The sequence below is a fragment of the Petaurus breviceps genome, unplaced genomic scaffold (assembly GCF_028583685.1).
Source record: "Petaurus breviceps papuanus isolate PSGF00001 unplaced genomic scaffold, PetGlider_PUasm1.0 191, whole genome shotgun sequence".
NCBI classification, from domain to species: Eukaryota; Metazoa; Chordata; class Mammalia; order Diprotodontia; family Petauridae; genus Petaurus; species Petaurus breviceps.
The window spans coordinates 1,554,563-1,574,659 of NW_027185811.1; the positions used below are offsets into that span (position 1 = coordinate 1,554,563).

General features: G+C 38.2%; 1 protein-coding gene across 2 annotated transcripts in view; it reads right to left on the reverse strand.

Moving 5' to 3' along the window:
* Positions 1-7,569: 7,569 nt before the first annotated feature.
* The window catches only part of DIP2B (disco interacting protein 2 homolog B), a 201,471-nt gene continuing 188,943 nt past the window's right edge, over positions 7,570-20,097 (reverse strand). For both annotated transcript variants that reach the window (XM_069092563.1, XM_069092562.1), the window contains one exon: positions 7,570-12,364. In XM_069092563.1, coding sequence (XP_068948664.1) covers positions 12,112-12,364 — 253 coding nt within the window. In that variant the 3' untranslated portion in view covers positions 7,570-12,111. The remainder of the gene's footprint in view (positions 12,365-20,097) is intronic.

Sequence of the window (20,097 nt, forward strand, 5' to 3'; positions counted from 1 at the left end):
TTTCTTGTTATAATTTATTTCTCATGAATAGAAATGCAATGTTTATCAGTTAGCTTGAGCATCCATCCCACTTCATTTAATATTAATTAATGAATTAATTAATTCAATTAGTATTGATTCATGAACAAATGAAATCTGTCCCCAAAGTACCCTTATTTATCTACGATTAAATTAGTATTATAGTTAAATATATGCAATTTATTAACAAATAGATTTGAAATCTATATACATACTTACAAATGTATATAACTACATTTTGTCTCTGATCAGTGTTATATCCTGTCAACCCAAACCCTTAATATAATGATAAATGACTTCTGCTCTTCAGCTGTTATTTTTTTTTCTAAAAATTATACCACAGTTACAACAGTACAGAGTAAGAAGTTTCTCCTCATCCCCTTTTTATTTCTTTTCAGCTTCTCTCTAGCTGTGAAAGTGATGGGGTGCTTGAGTGCTTGTGCTTTGACCCCATTTCCAAGATCACATTTCTCCCTAGCCTCAAAACACTATCCCTGACAGTTTTCTCCCCAGCCCAAGCACACTATGCTTAGCAATAACTCATGAGTGGGCCCCAGTAAGACAAACTATCTTTCCCCATCTGAGGAAATTCTCTTGTAAAAACAGGACTATCTTGTAACCACAGAATTATCTTGTATTGATTGCCAAAGTTATGGTATATAATCCAAAGGTCAAGCTATAGTAATTAATTCTCAAAGCTATCTTGCTATAGATATAACAGACCAAAAGTCTGTTCCCTTCCCTTGGTTTCCTATAGGGAATGATGCCTGTGACCAAGGTTGTAAGTTATCACCTAATTAGCACATCTGAATCCACTACTTTTCCTATATAAACTTTAGCATTATTCCAGTTAAGTGGCAAATTCCTTAAGGAGCTCTGCATGCCATATTGGCATTGCAGTAAACCTTTGCCACCTTGACTTAGAGAATGCTTGAGTCTGCGAATTCATTCCAGATGACCCTGTCTAGTATTATTTCAGTCCTTGAGGAGTCCCTGAACCCCTTAAATCACAGCAAAAGGATATTCAGCTTTTCTTCATAGAATTGTCTTTATTGGATTTTCTAATAAAATAATACCTTAGTTTTCATAAGAAGGGAGTCCATCCTCACCTTTTGTTCCATCTTCCCCACAGATTTTTCACAATGATGAGGTATGGGCTCTGGGAGCCCCCTTGAGCTCTCCTTGACTCCTTGAGGTACAGGCTCTGGGAACCCCCCTTGGACTCTGACTAAGTCATCTCATTTGATGAGGCATTTGCATGAGGCAACAAGCCTTACATTGTGGCTGGGCCCAAACTTCTAACCTAGTTACTAACTACTAACTCTAGCCTAGTTACTAGCCTAGCCCTCCTTTGTTCATCCACTTCCCTTGAACTGGCCTAGCCTACCATCATTGTCTGTAGTCTCCAGGTGGCTTCCCACCCTTAATCACTCATTGACCTCATCTGACTCCTCCTGAAGACCCTCCCCAAACTCCTTCCCTAGACCACCCCTAGATTCCTCCCACAACCTTCTGTATATAAGACCCCATCCTGACTTCATGTGAGTGAGAGTGCCATAGAATGCCACAGAATAGTGAGAGTGCCATAGAAGGACCTAGCACAGACTTACTGTGTCTAATGCAAGCGAACTTTTAATAAATTTTACTTTTCTTTGGCTGAGAAGACTTGAGTCGAATTCATTCGGCGGGACCCAGTGTGTTGGTATTTTGGGGTCTCCAGAGCAACCTTAACCCTCTTAGTGGGTACCCTCTTCATTTTTATGGGGAAACACTGCTAATCTCGAGTTTTTCTCCAGCCTGGGCTGGAAGGTGCGTAAGCCTCTCTCTTTCCCTAGTACCTTGGAAGAGGAAGGTTTTTTTTGTTTTTGTTTTGTATTTTTTTTGGTGTGGTTTTTTTTTTTTTTGGGGGGGGGGGCCTGACCTCTCAGGTCCCATTAGGTCAGAGAACTAGGAGACTGTTTTGTGCTCAGCCTGACCTCAGGTTTTTGGTCCTATTCTGTTATTTTGGAGATAAGGACAAACGCCCCATCTGGAAGTGTAAGCCATATTCTTTCAATTCTCTCAGCACTAAGGAACTGGGAAAACTTCAGGTACTTTTTTGCAGTTTTTTTTTTTTTTTTCCCCGAGGCTTACTCTCAAGCCTTCCTTTATGGAGGAAGGGACTTCCAGGCCCTATGACTGTAGCTCCCAAAAGTTTGTCTTTGGGTTGTCTTTTACAACATTGGAAAAAAAATTAGTTTCTCTGGAGATCTTAAAAAGGAAAAGTTGGCATTTTTTTGCAACACTGTTTGGCCTACGTATAGCCTAAAAGATGATGAATTGTGACCTGTTTTGGGGACTTTAAAAGAATCCCAAAAGAGTCTTTAAAAGAGTCTAACTCTCTTGCAGTTAGAATCATACTGTTGCAGAGAAGGAAGATGGATAGAAATTGCCTACTTAATGTCTTTTGTTGAACTTTCTCAGAACAAGGTTCTCAGGAAAGACTGTGAGATGCTTGAAGCTAGAGCCCCTCCACAGAGGGGCAACAGGGACCAATTAAATGACCCCTTTCCTATGGCTTCGGCCACTGCTCAGGTCACTGAGGCAGCTCCCCCAGCCCCTTCTGCTGCACCTCAACCTTTTCCCCCTTGGTTTCCCTTCCCTTTTCCTCTAGCCCAACACCCCTCATTTCCTGTCTACGACACCATCCATATCATCAACCTCCTGGTTGGTCTTTCTATCTCATCTCTCCTATTCAGTACTCCATTCAGCTGTTAAAGTGACCTTTTTTTTTTCTTTTTGGAGGGCGGAAGGCAGGGCAATTGGGGGTTAAGTGACTTGCCCAAGGTCACAAGGCTACTTTTGTGTTAAATGTCTGAGTCCGCATTTGAACTCAGGTTCTCCTGACTCCAGGGCCAGTGCCCTGCACCACCTAGCCGCCCCTAAAAGTGACCTTCTTAAAATGCAGGTCTGACCACATCACCCTTTTATTCAATAAACTCCACTGACTCCCTATTTCCTCCAGGATCAAATATGAAATCTTCTGTTTGACTTTCAAAGCCCATAACCTGGCCCCTTCATTCTTTCCAGGCTCCTTACTCTCCTTCACATGCTGTACAGTCTAGTGGCCCTGCTCTCCTTGCTGCTTCACACACTGGATATTCCCTCTCCCGACTCCCAGTATTTTCACTGTTGTCTGTTATGGCTGGATTTCTTTCTCCCTTCATCTCTGGTTTCTGTCAGTTGGCTAAAGTCTCACCTTCTTCAAGAAGCATCTCCCAGCCCTTAACCTTGGTGCTCTTCCTCCCCACTGGGACCTGAACTCAACTAAAATGTATTGGAAAGTGCTGAACACGACGACTAAGAATATAACATGGATAATGTTGGAAGCTCGCCAGGGTCCATCTCGATCTGAGTTTGACACCGCTGCAGTCTGTCTGGCCTGTGTACAGTTGTTTGCCTGCTGCCTTCCCCACTAGACAGTGAACTCTAGTAAAACAGGGACAATCTTTACCCTTCTTTGTATTCCTGATAATAAATGCTAGTTGCCTTAGTGTGGTATTTAAAAACATCCTTTCAGCCTACCTTTCCAATTGTATCTTATATTATTGTCCTTCATGCACTCTGTGTGACAAACAAAATGGACCACTGATTGTTAATATGAACTTGAAATTCAATTTCTTTCTTTGTACAAGCTGTTCTTCCGGCCTGGAACAGGAACTCTCTCATCATAACTCCTTAGGATCCTTCCTGTAGGACTCAACTCAGGCGCTGCTTCCTTCATGATCCCCTTCTCTGTCCTCTTCCTTCTTAAAATCTGTCTTCCTAGAACACCTTGTTTTTACTTGTGTATTTACTTATCTTGTATGTTTGTATACTTTGCACACACACACACACACACACACACACACACACCACAGCATCCCAAAGTCCTTTTCTTGTTGCTCTGTCCGTCTGACTCTTTGTGACCCCATTTTGGGTTTCTTGGCAAAGATACTGGGATGGTTTGCCATTTCCTTCTCCATCTCTGTTTACAGAGACTTGCCCAGGGTCACACAGATAGAAAGTATCTGAGGCCAGATGAAGATGAGTCTTCCTGCTGTCAGGCCTGGCACTCTATCCACTGGGCCAGCTTCATGCCCAAAGTCTTAGTAATGCTTCAAGCTTATAACTTCAGAATTAGAGATTCTATCAATGTAAAAATATTGGAAAGGTTTTAGACATTTAAAAGTATTCCCCATTAACATTCAACATAACCTTCTTGTGCTACATATATACATTATTCTAGTCCATGTCCAAACTTGGCAAAAACTTTCATCAGTTGCTACTCGGTGATGAAGGACTGCATTTATAATCCTGAGGTTTTGATGCACACACCATTTTGCCAATGGCAATAGTTCAAGTGACCAAGGTAGCCAATTGGAAGAGGACCTCCTTTATTGATCCAGAGGCCTTAGAACGGTTTAATACATAAGGCATAATGACAAGGGACCCTCCCTGTCTTGTTAAAATTTAAATTAAAAACATTCAAAAATCAAGAAATAGTGTAAATTTAAATAAACAGATTTTTTGACTAAATTTGTATTATTTATACTTCTAAAGTTATTAAAATTTAGAACCGTACTAGGACTTTTGGGATACCCTGTATCTGTACCTGGCTTAGCTGTTTACTTTCCTGGCCTTTTTTTTTTTTACCTCCCCCAGCAGCTTTCTTGTCTGTTTTTGCTGTGTATTAGCATTCCCATAGAAAAGCACTTAAATTATCCTAATCTGTATCCCTACCCCTTCTTACCAGGAACTGGTTTTTTTAAGCTTTGTATTTCCAGTACAATGCTTTACTATACGTGGTAAATGCCTAATAAACTGTTTAGTTCAATAATTTCAGAACTCCCTAAGCATTTTTCCAACAGGTAAAAATCTAATTTTGGTTATGTACAAGTATCAGGGAAATTGATGGCAACTATGTCTATCCAATAAGCTGCTCAGACTACTCTTTCTAGTGTGACAAGGTGTTAAGGTGCTCTCTGATCATTAATTATCTAAAGGGTGTCCTTAACATTTTTAGCTTTCCAGCAGGCTCAGTGTCTAATTTAGTTCACAATTTCCATTTGTGTCTGTTAATTTAGCACCAATTTACTTCAACAATCATTTAAGCACCTACTAGGTGTTAAGTACTGTGCTGATTAAAATCAGAAGCAAAACAATGTAAGCAACTTTATTACCTGAACTGACTGAAGGGAAAGGAAACAAGCTGTATTTTTAGAAAAACTAAAACACCAAAATTGTTGGTCTCTATGTTGCATTTACCAGTTTCACCCAGGGATAAACTAGGCAAATGATTGATAAGTCAACTCAATTTATCTGTAAACTGGGGTCATTTGAAATTAATCTTCCCTTTTGTCAGATTCAACCTTTCTCCACCAAATCTTTGATGAAGCTATTAATGTTAAAAAATGTTAGAGGTTTTTGCTTTACTCCCAGCATCCTCTGATAGAAGCACAAATGAAGTTAAGAGAACAAAGATGAAAAATATAAGCAACCCCTCCTCCCCCACAAATTAGTTCCTGAAAAATCTTAAACAGATACTTTGATGTTTTCAAAACATGATCAAATCTCCCTTCTTTCAAATGAAAATGCTTATTTTACAGACTGAAAAAGAAGGCTTAGGTTAAGTGATTTTTTCCAAAGCCACAATGAGAAGTGGCATTTCTTTATTACACTCACAGGATAGAAAGTTAATTTTTTTGGTGGGTAGAGGGAAGAGGGTAGATTCTATGGCTCTCACCATGATTTTCCTTTTTGAAACCAGGAAATAACAGACAAAATGAGCTCATTTAGGGAAACAGAAATCCAGCAGATACTATTAGAAATGTAATTAGAAGGCAGAAGTAAAATTAGGTGTGTTATTAATGTGAGTGGGAAAGTAGGTCATCAGTTCCCCTTTCTTTGTGGGAAAATAGGTACACTAACAAACTATTGGTGTAGTTGTGAATTGGTCCAACCATTCTGGAAAACAATTTGGAACTCTGCCAAAAGGGCTATAAAACTCTGCTTTTTGACCAAGTGATACCACTACTATTAGGTCTGTACCCCAAAGAGATCAAAGAAAAAAGAACTGGGGCGGCCAGGTAGCAGAGCACCGGCTCGTGTTGAGAAGACCTGGAGATCGAATCCCGGGCTCAGACACTTAGCACCCACCCAGAAACACCTGGCCATGTAACCTTGGGCAAGTTACTTAACCCCAATTGCTTAGGGGCGGCCAGGTGGCTCAGTGAGTAAGAGCACCAGCTCCAGTGTTGGGATGACCTGGGGATCAAATCCGGGCTCAGATACTCAGCACCATACCCAGAAATAACTGGCCGTGTAACCTTGAGCAAGTTACTTAACCCCGATTGCTTTAAAAAAAAAAAAAACTACATGTACAAAAATATTTTCAGTGGCAAAGAATTGGAAATTGAGGGGATGTCCATCAATTTGGCAATAGCTAAACAAACTGTGTGTGATATGTGATTTTGATGGAATGCTATTGTGCCGAGGAGGATAGTTTCAGAAAAAAACATGGGAAGACCTATGTGGACTGATGCAAAATGAAACGCATAGAACCAGATCATTGTACATAGTAACAGCAATATTGTAATGATGATTAACTGTGAAAGACTCAGCTACTCTGACCAACACAATGATCCAAGACAATCCTGAAGAATTCATGATGAAAAATGCTATCTGCCTTCAGAGAAAACTGAGTTGAGTGCTTTTTAAAAAAAGACCATTTTTAACATTCATTTTAAACAAATTTTGAGTTCCAAATTTTCTCCCCTCCACTCCCCTTCCCTGAGACAGTGACCAAGTTGATATATATATATATATGTATATATATATATGTATATATATAATACATATTTAATCACTGAAGCATAATTTTCTCACTATTTTTTTTGGTAACATGACTAATATGGAAATACATTTTGCATGATTTATGTATAATAGATATCATGTTGTTTGCCCTTTCACAGGGTGGTGGAGGGTTGGAGGGAGGGAGAGAATTTGACCCCAAAATTTTAAAAGAATGTTAAAAATAAATACTTTTTTAAAAATAGCAAAAAAAACTGTTCCCCTCTCATGAACTAGCATGAGATTACCTGTTTCAAAATACTTTTTTTTTTTTTTTTGCTTTCTTTGTCCACTCTTCTTTTTAACAGTTTTGGGATCTTTATGCCCAGGTCTCTTCAAATCACTTGGTTGTAGTCAGAAGGCCTTGGCTCAAGCCTTATTTCTGTTACCAGTGGCCTTGGGCTAATCACTTCAGCAATCTAATCTAAATTCCACAGTAAAATAGGGATGGCAATAATACTGGTACTACCTCCCTTCCAGGAATGTTGTAAGGACCACAAATAAATATGTTTGGTACTTTGCAGACTTATAGCTTTACAAATAAAAGGTACTACTATCATAATTTCTTGCCTTACTTGTGATTTTCAGGAAACAGCTGGGAGATTTTGTTGCCACTTGAGAATGAATGTACCAGACTCTACCCAGACAACCCTCCCACCCAATGAAGTGATTCCATAAACAAACAGGCATCAATATTTATTAACACAAGACAAAGGAAACACATTCAATGAATTAATAGAACACTGTCCAGCCAGATGTTAAATTTAAAAAAATGTATATCTAGTCTAATTTCAAATAAATAAAAAAAAACTTTATACATAATTACATAGTATTATAGTTTGAATTTGACACTGGTAAATATTTGACAGAAAGTAAACAAAAACTGCATTTAGGACTAAAAAAATTATTCTCATATCTTTACAGTCTCATCCTCTGGACAAATAACATGGCCCATCTACATCAGACTAAATCAGGAAGGTCACAAAATGCTAAAGGAAAAGACTCGTTCGTGTTCTAAGAGCATTGTAGCTTCATGCTCCAATTTCTCTTGCTACCAGTACATTACAGCAGACAACAAAAACAATGCTAAGGCATAGATCATTCTGGAGCTTGAGAGCAAGAAGGTGAGGTTAGCATGACTCCTCCTTGGTTTAGTCTGAAAGATTCCTGGATTCCTAACGAAAGTGGTTTATTTGGCCAAGAGATCCAGCACCATGCCTAGGGCAAATACCATAACACAAATGCTAGGGTCTTAGGGGCTTTGTTTGAGCCAAGCACCGTGCCAAATTTTCCCAAGGGCTATCCTAAAGTGATAACTAGTAGGAAGGCTATGGTCCCTGATAACCAGAAGCAAAGCAACTTTCTAAGGATATGAGGGAAGGAAGGACTTGTATTAGGGAGAAAATAGCCCACTGAGCAGCAAGAAGCATTATTAATGCCAATCATGCTATGCTAGTCACTGAACTCCAGAGCTTTAGTGTTCACAAGGATATAGACACTAAAGTTATTTAGCTCCCTGTAAATGTTCTTCATCTCCACGAACTCTTCCAAAGAAGCTGCCTTTATTGCCTTATTTTGCAGTTTTAACAATAACATCTCAATTTGATGAACGGATCTCTTTGAACTGAGATGAAAACTCATTCATTTAGTGAATGAAAATACTAATTTTCTTCTCCATTTTCACATACATTCCTTTTGCAAAGGAACACAGGCAATGTTTCCTAGAGACCTGCTAAGGCTATGTGCAGTATATGACTTTTAAAAAGTAAATATATATATAAGCATGTATATATGCATACATCATATATGTATGTATACACACAAATACCACTGAGGAAAATGAATTGCCATAATAGCTTTTAGAGCAGGGGCTCTTAACCTAAGGTCCAGTAACTTGAAAATGCATTTTGATAACTGTATTTAAATATAATTAGTTTCCCTTGCAGTCCTATGTAATTTTTAAAAATGTATTTATAAACATGATTCTGAGAAAAGGTCCATGGGCTTCATCAGACTGCCAAAGGGGTCTGTACACATAATAAAAGCTTATAAGCAAATCCCTCCACAAAATCAACTGACACTATAGGATATTATCCTAACTGCAAGAGTAAGAGAATATCAGAAGAGGAAAATTTTCCTGCTCTTGAAAACTCTCAGTTACACCAACTTTTAGGAGGAATTTAATAAGCTGGACTGTATCCAATTGAATGTAAGACTTGAAATCCAATCATCTAAGAAATGGTTTAAAGAACTAGGGACACAGCCTGAAAAAGAGAAGATTTAGAGACACAAAGTGCTCTATACATAATAGGTGCTTAATTAACATAAACATGAGTTGAATTGAATCTAATGACAGCTGTCTTCAAGTATCTGAAGGGATGTGTGTAAGAGACCAGACTTATTCTGCTCAGTTCCAGAAGAACCCTCTTTTAACAAAGGCTTGGGGCTCCTATGCCCTAAGGGTTTAGCTACCCGAAGGGAAGAAAGCCCCAGGAAGCTACAGGGAGGCAGATCAATCTATGGAAGACTTGTTTAAAAATTAGAGCCGTACAAAAATGGAACAGGGTGCCTCATGAGGTAGTAAGTTCCTCATCGCTGGAGGTTTTAGGCAGAGGTTGGATGAGCCCTCTATGCAGATGTTGTACAGAGGGTTCATCTAACGGGCATGAGGTTGGAGCAGATCATCTCCCAGGTCCCTTCCAGCTATGTGATTTCCTAATTCTATGACTAGAAGGGATAGTCATAGAATAATGCAGACATTGATCAAAAGCAGTGAAATGGCCACAAAAGCGGGAGCAGGATTGTTAAAGAGAAGCTACAGACCTGAAGAAATACAAAGTCTATCCAATTCAAAAGCTGACTAATCAGCCCTCAAAGTTGCCAGTACTCTTTTGCTCATAAATGGACTATCTTCTGTGAAAGGGTGAGTCTACATGTCTCCTTTCTAACTTTTGCAGATATGATTTATACTATTTTATATATATATATATATTTTTTTTCTTCAGAATTGGGAAGACTACAGAGAAAGGCAGTTGTCATGGCCCTCTGCTTTGTCCAGAATGAATCTCTGATGTGTATACATACATATGTATGTATGCATGCACGCATGTGTGTATGTATATGCACATGTTTGTGTATACACACATATACATATATATTTATGTATATGTATGTATCTTTTAAATCTTGCCAAACATTAGCAAGCTATGGTACCTGAAAATTAAACCATTTATCGGTACGCATAGAGGTTTCACATTTGTCTTGATAGTTATGCTTTTCCTACACATGCCAGAGCCTCTCACATCACAAATTTAATTTACTTAAAATATTAAAAAACAGATCTGCAACTGGAAAATGTTTTCGGGCCTGCCCTTGTTGGAGAATGAGAAGAAAAGAAATGAGGACAATGAAAAGGGTGGTAATAAAGTGGCTTCAAGTCGTAGGACTGTATTTATGCAGCACTCGACAGCACTGCAATAGAGAAGGGTCTGTCTCTGCATTATAAACCTTATTTTCAGGGTAAATACAAGTCTTAAAAATTGTTTAAAAACATACTTAGTTTACATGATGTTACACTGGGGTAAATAATATGCATTATTAAAATAGAGTAAGTAAGTATTTACACAATAGACTAGATGGATCCGAGAGAACCATTCTAAAGTCTTATTCACTTTGAGGGTTTGGTGGTTCTTTTTTTTTAATTTTAAAAAATATTTCTGTAAGAAAAAAATAATAGAATCCAACTATGTTTGAATACATGAAGGATCAGACCAAAAAAGGAAACTGAGCCAGAGGCAAATTTGGCTCTGTCTTTTAGTCTGCTAGGCCTGGGCACCACAGTTAGTCCAAAACAGTGTGTTTTGCATAAAACAGGGTTCCCTTATGAGTATTTTTCTAAGGCTGGCTATGATCGCATTCAAAGGAGTTGGCCAACATTGAATTTGTTGCAATACATTGGCTACTTATGTCACCCCCTTCTCAACTATCCCCCCCCCCCCGCCAACCATGTATGCATAGTTTCCACCTGATAAACTACCCTCCCCCCATACTGGCTCCCATGGAGTGGAAAATCAGAAGGAAGTTTCCAGTTTTAAAAGAGAAACTGTATGTAGAAATTGTAAATAGAAGCTTCACTACAAAGGAGCGACAGGTCTGGGTAAGAGTAAATTTGCTGACTTTAGGAAGTTCTGATACCCAATTAATCAAATTCAAAAGCACAATTTCAAAACTGGGGATAGTAGGGAGTGGTATCTCCCCAGGATAAAGTCATCTTGAACTTTTCTTGGTGTTTTGGGTATTTTGTTTCGTAAAGTGAGACTTTTAATTGGTCAACTTGCAGAAGAAAGAAGATTAATGCTTAAAAATTAAGTTCACTCTAAAGGGAAATGGGCTTTAAATACAAACACAGGCAGCTTGATCTTATAAAACATGCCAGCCAGCAAAGTCACAGTACAGTGTGCAATGGAAACCTGCATACAACTTAACATTTCTTAGTTATCTAACCAATTAAATGTTAAGAATCTTAAAGTTACAATCTCTAAATGTTTCTACTTTGGTGGCTGTAGTTATACAAGCCATGGTTTTGCTTTTTTTTTTTGCACTGAATTATGCATACTATTATTTACAGTTTAAAAATATAGGCAAAAAACCTTTAAATTTTAGACGTGTGCATGTGTGTATGTATGTATGATGTTATTCTTAGATTTAATGAGTCAGCCGATTTGCTTATAGCATGACTGTAAGTATTCTGTATAACCCCCTGTTAACAAAGCCCCAAAGCACTAGCTACAGTATAATTGCAAAATACAGTATATGATGGAGAACTGTGGAACTTGGACTATTTCCTTTATGTTAATAAATCCCTTTGCAAAATTCTAAAACAGCATTAGATAAAAATACAAGTATGTACAACAGATGAAAAAATGTAACACCCATTTAGCAAAGGCTTTAGTAACGTGCTGCTTACACTGTCAATGTTAAAGGTCACCCCAATTAACTTTTCTTCCTTTCATTTGCTACCAAATGAATTTCCCTTTCCTGTTTCTCACATGACTGAAGAATCCCGTAGGATGAGATGAAGGAAATAAAATATCCACCTCAAATCATTTTACAGCAAGTATTAGTACTTGTTTTTAGCTTTTTTAAAGATGGCAATAGTGACCCAGTCTCAGGCCTTTGGCTTTCATGGTTCCGAGGAACTGGCTGCATGCCCACAATGCATAATCACATGTTATAGGCCACGTAGATGGGGTCTAACTGATCCGCCAGAAAGCTGTCCCGCAGGTGCATCCGCTGCTTCTCTCCCCTGGAATTGATGGGGATGACACCAGGGTCTACCACGACCACAACTCCAACAATGAGGTAATGCTCTTCCAAGACCACGTTAGTCACCAAAGGCACCAGGTCCAGGGCTTCTTGCTCACAGCCACACAGCTCCACAACCACCACAAGCAAGTTGGTCCATGTGAACACAGCACTGAAATTTCAATGATACTGAATTAACACAGGCACTGATAACATGACAAAGAAAGGAAGCAGGGATGAGTTGTAGGATGCATGCTCGGCTCATATTGGTGCTTGACTAGGAACCTGTGATGCTTTAGTGGTCAAAATATTTCCTAACAAAGCTCTCTCTATATAAAGACTTAATTCTAGAGGAGCCACTCAGCTCAATGAACAAGCATTTATGAAACATCTACTGTGTGCTAGGCACTGTGGTAAGTGCTGGGAATACAGAGGACAATGAAACTGTACTTGCCATCAAGGAATTTAGATCTAGTTAGGAGGGACAAGCTGGGCATACACAGGTATATACAATATATGTGCAAAATAGATACAAAATGATTTTGAGGGAAAGGCACTAGCATTGAGAGGGATCAGGAGGGAACTTACGTAGAAGGTGGTGCTGTGGCTGAGACTTGGAGGAAACTAGAGACTCCAAGAGGTGGAAACAAGGAAGAAGTGTGTTCTTAGGGACGGGGACACCCATTCACACGCACAGAGATGTAGTGCTGTGTTTAAGGCATGGCAAGAAGGCCAATTTTTTTGGACTATAAAGTATGAGAAAAAGACTAGAAAGAGAGGCCAGCGCCAGTATGTGAGACTAAAGAATGGTGTGGATTTGATCTATAAAGTAAGGGTGTGCCTCTGAAATTTACTGAGTAGGTCAGAATTATGTATTTAGAAAATTACTCAGCAGTTCTTTGGGAGACAGACCAGAGAGATATTTCAGGATAAAAGACAGAAGGCCAAGTTCAAGTAAGACATAAAGAAGCCTTGAACTAGGTTAGGGGTCATGAGTGGAGTTCTAAGTATAAGTAGAAGATTACACTGTGGCTGTGAACCTGGGTGATAGAAAGATAGTGATATCTCTGACAGAAATTGGGAAATTTAGAAGAGGTTCCTGTTTTGAACATATAAAATACAAGATGCCTGTGAGACATTTAGTTTGAAATGTCTGACAGAGGTTGATGATATGGAAATGGAGTTCAGAAATGAGACTATTGGTAGATATCTGAGACTATCAGCATAGTGATAATTAAGTCCATGGGAGCTGATGAGATCATCAAGAGACAGTATATACATATGTGTGTGTACACACACACAGAGAAACACATCTACATATATAAAAGAATAAGAGATCAATGTCACATAACCCCCTACCCTGGGTGGTCAACAGTGTCAAATACAACAGAGAAGTCAAGAAACTTAAGGACTGAGAAATGATCCTCAGATGCAGCAATTGAGAAATCACTGGTAATGTTGGAGAGAACATTTTTAGCTGAGTGATGAAGCTGAAACCCAGATTGCAAAGGGTTGAGGAGAGAAGATGAAGTACAGGCAAATGAGTGCAAAAAGCTTCTTCTAGGAATTTGGTTGAGAAAAAAAGGATGATAGCTTGAGAGCATAGTTAGGTCTATTAAAGGTTGTTTTAAAAAATTTTTGTTTGTTTTTGTTTTGCAGGGGGATAAGGCAGGGCAACTGGGGTTAAGTGACTTACCCAAGGTCACACAGCTAGTAAGTGTTAAGTATCTGAGGCCGGATTTGAACTCAGGTCCTCCTGACTCCAGGGGTGGTCTACTTACTGTGCCACCTAGCTGCCCTGTTTTGTTTTGTTTTTTTAAGGATGGAAAAGAGGTATATATTTGAAGGCAAAGAAAAGGAGTTATTAGATCATTGGGTACTGAAGATTAAAAAGAGAGGATGCTTTGGAGAGAAGAGTCCCCCCTCTTTATTAGAATCCAACTTTTTCCCCCCAATAGCTTGGAATCTGGAACTCTAGCATCCAAATCATCAAACTTTGCACATACGTTGACCAAGTGACAATACTATTAGGTCTGTATTACAAAGAAGTCAAAGAAAGTGAGAATGAACCCTCTAGTACACCAATATTCACAGCTACATTTTTTGTTTGTTCTTACAAAGAGGGGCTATCAGCTGGGACTGGCTGAACATATAATAGAACAGAGGTTGGCAAACTATGGTCAGATATGGCCTGCTGTCTAATTTTAATACAATTCATGAGCTAAGAATGGGTTTTTACATTTTTAAATGGTTGAAAAAAATTAAAAGAAGAATAATATTGGTGATGTGAAAATTATAGGAAACTCAAATTTTAGTGTCCATAAATATACTCATTTGTTTATATATTGTGAATGGCAATGTAACAGTACAATGGCTTGAATTTAGTGGTTGCAAAAAAGACTAAAAGAGCTCTTACAGCTTCATGTTGCTTCTTGGTGCACTACAAATTGTGGTATTTGCTGCATCATACTGTAATGTGTTGATATTTTATTTTGTTTTTATTACCAGTGCATACCCATCATGTCAAAACAGGAAGAGAAAAAAAATTTTATTATGATTTTTTGAATTCAGGACTGAGATTGACATATTTTTTGGAAAGAAAAGAATCATCCTCAACCACTACCATTGAATGGCTTCGGAAATGAGCTTTTGCTACAGACTTAATAATGTTTCTTTAATGAAATCAGCCTAAAATTATAAGGCAAAAGAGCACTTATATGCAAAACTTTACTTCAGTAGTCAGTTAGATAACTAACATTGCTTGAAATGGCAGGTAGGTGGTGCAGTAGAGTGCCAGAAGTCAGGAAGACTCATCTTCCTGAGTTCAAATGCAGCATCAGATATTTATTACTTGTGTGACCCTGGGCAAATCACTTAACCCTGTTTGTCCTCACCTGTAAAATGAGTTGATGAAAGAAATGGCAAACCACTCTAGTATCTTTGCCAAGAAAAGCCCAAATGGGGACATGAAGAGTCAGACATGACTGAAAAACTACTGAACACAAACATGGTTTGAATCATAAGCAATGTCAAGCTACTTTACATACTTCCTGTGCTGTCCAAAGTTACAATATTAACTGGAATCTATATTCCTGCACAAATTTGCTACAAAGAGATTTTCAGAGTTTAAACTACAGCTCCAACAGTATCTTTTTGGATCTTGAAGCAAATGTAAAAGATATTTCCATATTTCAAAATCCACTTAACTGCGGTAACTAACATCTAATTGGAATTATCTGCAATATAATGACATGCTAAAAGGCAAAAATGTCAAGAGAAGTATCTCGGAGAATTTTACAAATGCCTTACATATGATGAAAATGCTCAATTAAAATCACATGCTCAAGGACTGACTGGCAGTATTTGGCAGTACCTAGCTGTGTGAAAAGACATTTTCTGAGATGAAATATGCGAAATTTCATTACGGATGAGTATTAACAGTTGAACACTTGCAATTGACTTTGATGATAGAAGAGAGTCAACAAAATGGCTGTAAGAGGTCAGGAGTTTTAGAATGTTACATAGACATGGATAGCTTTGGATTAATCTGCTGTTGAGTATGTATTTTAAAGAAAACAAGTTGTAATGAGATTAGCAATTTTATATACAACCCCCTTTTTCTGCTCTTTGAAATATACATGTTTGTTTTATTTATGAGTTCAGACTAATGTAAAAAAAACCCATTTTTTAAAAGAAAAAAATTCTCTCTTTTTAAGCTTATTGCAGCTAAACCTCACTTTGAATTGGAGGTAAAAGGATTACTGAGTAAGGTTGTGAAAATCTTTGTTACTGGGAATCTCAGAACATCTTTTTCTTCTATTACCTCTACATAACCTACTAAAGCAAAAGGAATAAACAGAGGCAATAGAGTCTCAAGGAAAGAGGGCTGAACTTGGAGCCAGAAAGAGCTGGGCTCAGAGATACTATCTGGGATGCCACTCTGGGCAGCCTCTGCTTCTTTACCTGTAGAACAGTTCTTATCTCACAGGGTTACAATGAAGCTCAAATGAGATGATGAATGTAAACTGATCGGCCAACATTACAGTGCTATCGAGATGCCAGCGCTAATGTTAAAAATACTGCCAAGTTCAAGGAGCTGAAAATGCAGCTCTTGTCTGGTTTAATTCTCATTCTGTTCACTGCTGTTCTAGTCTAGCTAAGGAGAGAATAAACGATCGGCTCCAAAAATTAGAGCATTTAGCTGATCTGCCAGGTGATTCTGCTAAGCCTTTCATGCTGACATGCTCACATGCTAACTCCTGAACAGCTCTCCCACTCTCCTTGATATTGGTGAATATTGTCTGAAGAGAGGACCTCAACAAGACAGGAACCCTTATTCTACTGTTTAGTTTGGTGTCTAATCTAAACATTGCCATTTGTTGAATGTACATAATGAAATTTTGATCATTTACAAATGAAGGCAATCTCCTATATTTGCCGACCCTGGGGAATCTGCAACCAAGTCTTTCTTTTAACAATAAATATTGGTAGCCATTTAAAACGCTGGCATTAAGGGACAAGGGGGCAGCTAAATGGTTCAGTGGATAGAATACTGGTGCTAGTCAGGAGGACCTGAGTTCAAATCCTCAAGACACTTACTAGCTGGGACCCTGGTCAAGTCACTTAACCCTGTTTGCCTCAGTTCCTCATCTGTAAACAGCTGGAGAAGAAAATGGCACACCATTCTAGTATTTCTGTCAAGAAAACCCCAAATTAAGTCATGAAGAGCTGGACGTAACTGAAAAACAACACTTGTTCCCAGCCTTTAATTTTCTAGGATGGCAAAAGTGGCCCAGTTTCAGGCCTTTTGCTTTTATGGTCCTGAAGGACCATAAATGTACATAATTAAATTTTGATCATTCACAAATGAAGGCAATCTCCTATATTTGCCGACCCTGGGGAATCTGCAATCCCCAAAATGTACATGATAGAGAAAATAAATAGGATCTAAGTGATCTGTCAGGAAATCATCCTGAGGGTATATCTTGCTCAAAGTCACTATTTCACTCAACACAGTCTTTGTTCTGGATTTTGTCTTCTCTCTTTAAGCCTTCCACCCCTTCCAGTGTGTCTTCAACCCTTTCAACTACTAAAGACTTTGCTTCCTGCTTTATTAAAAATACTGAAGCCACTTACCATCAGCTCTCTCAACCTCTTCATCTCAAAACCCCTTGAAATCATCACCCACCCATCTCCTTTATCCTAGCAATTTCTTATATGCACGCGGCTCTTCTTCTCCCTGTCAAAGTCAACTGTTTCCCCAAATGCGCCTGTCATCTCACCCCACCCCCTTCCATTGTCGGTGCTTTCCCTTTCTCTATCTTTATTTCAAATACTTTGTGATTACTGGTATGTACACACACACACACACACACACACACAGATAAAGGATATTATCACCCTGTGTCTTTTTACTAGCACAGTGGCTGTCACAAAGTAGGTACTTAATAAATGCTTTTTTTGATTTACTAATCAAACCTACCAAACTCTATCTATCTATGATTAACATGGCAATGAATAATATAACCAACAGAAGCATGGACCGTATCTCTAAGAGCTGCGAAATCCTATGTAGGAAAATAAAAAAAACTTGGGAACAGTGGTTTTATGGGTTTTTCCCCAGTTGACTGTTATGACTTTGAAAGAGAAAGGGAAAGGCAGGAAGTGAAAATTTTACTGGCTGCATAAATGGAACAGAAAAATGGAATTTAGTTTTCTAAACCAGGGTTTATAATACCAAAGTCTCAGCTCCCTGAGAAAGTGTGCAACTTATAAGGGTTGGAGAAAATATACTTGGTAGAAGACTTAATGATCTGATCACAAGGGCTTGAAAATAAAATTTAGAGGTTGTGGAGGAGAAAAATGTCCACAAAAAAACTATAAACCCACATTCTATAAAGACAAACAGGAATGATATAGAAAAAAGAACAACTGAGGCAGTGAATAGAGGACCTGAGTTCAAATCTGACCGCAGACATTTAACACTTAGTAGCGGTGTGACCTTCGGCAAGTCACTTAACCCCAATTGCCCTGCCCTTTCCCCTCCAAAAAGCAAGAAGAAAAAGAAAAAAAGAAGTGTGAAGATGTATCTAGTAATTCTTAGGGGAAAACAATAGGGGAAAAGATTGTAACCTATACTTATAAACTCAGAAATCTATATAAAAATTTACATAGTATGGACAATAAAGAGTGACTTTTAAATTTTAACAAAAGAGATAAATATAAACTCATAAGTATCAATGAAACTTACTGAGATGGAACACAAAATTTTTTACATGATATAGTTTTTTAAGGATTAGAAAGCACTTTACATACATTCTTGTATGATCCTCAAAATAAGACTGTGAAGCATACAATCTATTTTTATTCTGGTTTTACATTCACAGAAACTAAGGCCAAGGTTAATTAAGTGGGTGAAGATCACACTGGTGGATAATGACAGAGCTAAGACTTACAACAGGTCTCCTACTTCTAAGTCCAGAGCTCTATCTACTATATCACACTGACACACAATTAAAAAATAGAGGTTGAAAGAGGGCCTACCTAATTCAAAAGAAAAGATATAATGGAAGGGGTAGTGCATTAGATCAAGAAAGCAAATACCCATATGGAAATCTATTTTTCACGGAAATAAAATAAATAAAGCATGGAAATATGGGAGCCAGAATTTGGGTGAAGATACAATTAGAGAAACAGAACTGATACTGTGAAACTACATTACAGACTGCCTGGCCTGACAGAAAATGTGGATGACACTTTCTCAATGGAGATCACAAAAAACAGCCACAACCACAATGTCGTATTGTAGTTTCTACAGACACCTTCTTCATAGCCTTGCCGCTCCCACAAGAGATGAGAGGAAGGGCACTTAACCTTTTTTTAAATGTCTCCCTCGGCATTCTGATGAAGCCTATGGACCCCTTCCTCAGAATAATATTTTTAAATGCATTAAAATAAAGACATAAAGGCTTACAAAATAAACCAATTATATTAAAATATGGTTACCAAAATTTTTTTTTTTTCAAACTTAAGAATCTCTGATGAAGAACTTCTGCCATAAAGAAACTTTTTTCCTGGACTGCACTCTATGACTGGTGATGACCATTCCTGAATAACTCTCTCTTTCAGGGCAGCCCTGCCACCAGGATTCACTTCATTCCTTCCTCTTCCCTGTCTACCACCTTCACAGACTAATCAATTCCCTCCACTTCTAGTTCTAAAACCATGAAAAAAAATCAACTCTGCTCCTGGATGGAGTAGTTCAATCTGATTCCCTATGACCATACTCCTAAAAGGAATACCCTTTAAATCAGTTAGTATTACTTTGATTTATTTTTATTTCTTTAGGAAAAGCTAGCCCTAACAACTAAGCCAGACTAACATAGATATTCTTTTAAGTCTGCCTTACCTATAGATTTAGTGAATGAATAGATTGAAAAGACTTTATTATTTAGTAGCAGATAAGAATAAAATAATCTGGGGCGGTTAGTTGGAGCAGTGAGTAAAGTGCCGGCCCCAGAGTCAGGAGGACCCGAGTTTGGTTCCAGCCTCAGACACTTAACACCCACACAAAAAAACTAGCCATGTAACCTTGGGCAAGTTACTTAACCCCAACTGCCCTCCAAAAGGCAAAAAAAAAAAAGAATAAAATAATCACAGGATTATAGGACTCTTTTTAAGGGTCAAGTTCATCTTTCCAATCTTAGTGGACAAACCCCCTTTTCCCCCCTTGAAATACAGGTTGAGTAAAAATCGAGTAGTGTAATCTTTTAGGGTTGGGTTTCTCTTTCTGGAAACTGAAGTTTAGTTTTTAACTGGGAGTTAGGAGTGGGGTTTGACTGCTAACTACAAATCACAAGTTCCTCTTTCCCAGTCTTAGTTCAAACTATAGACTCCTTTAAAGCA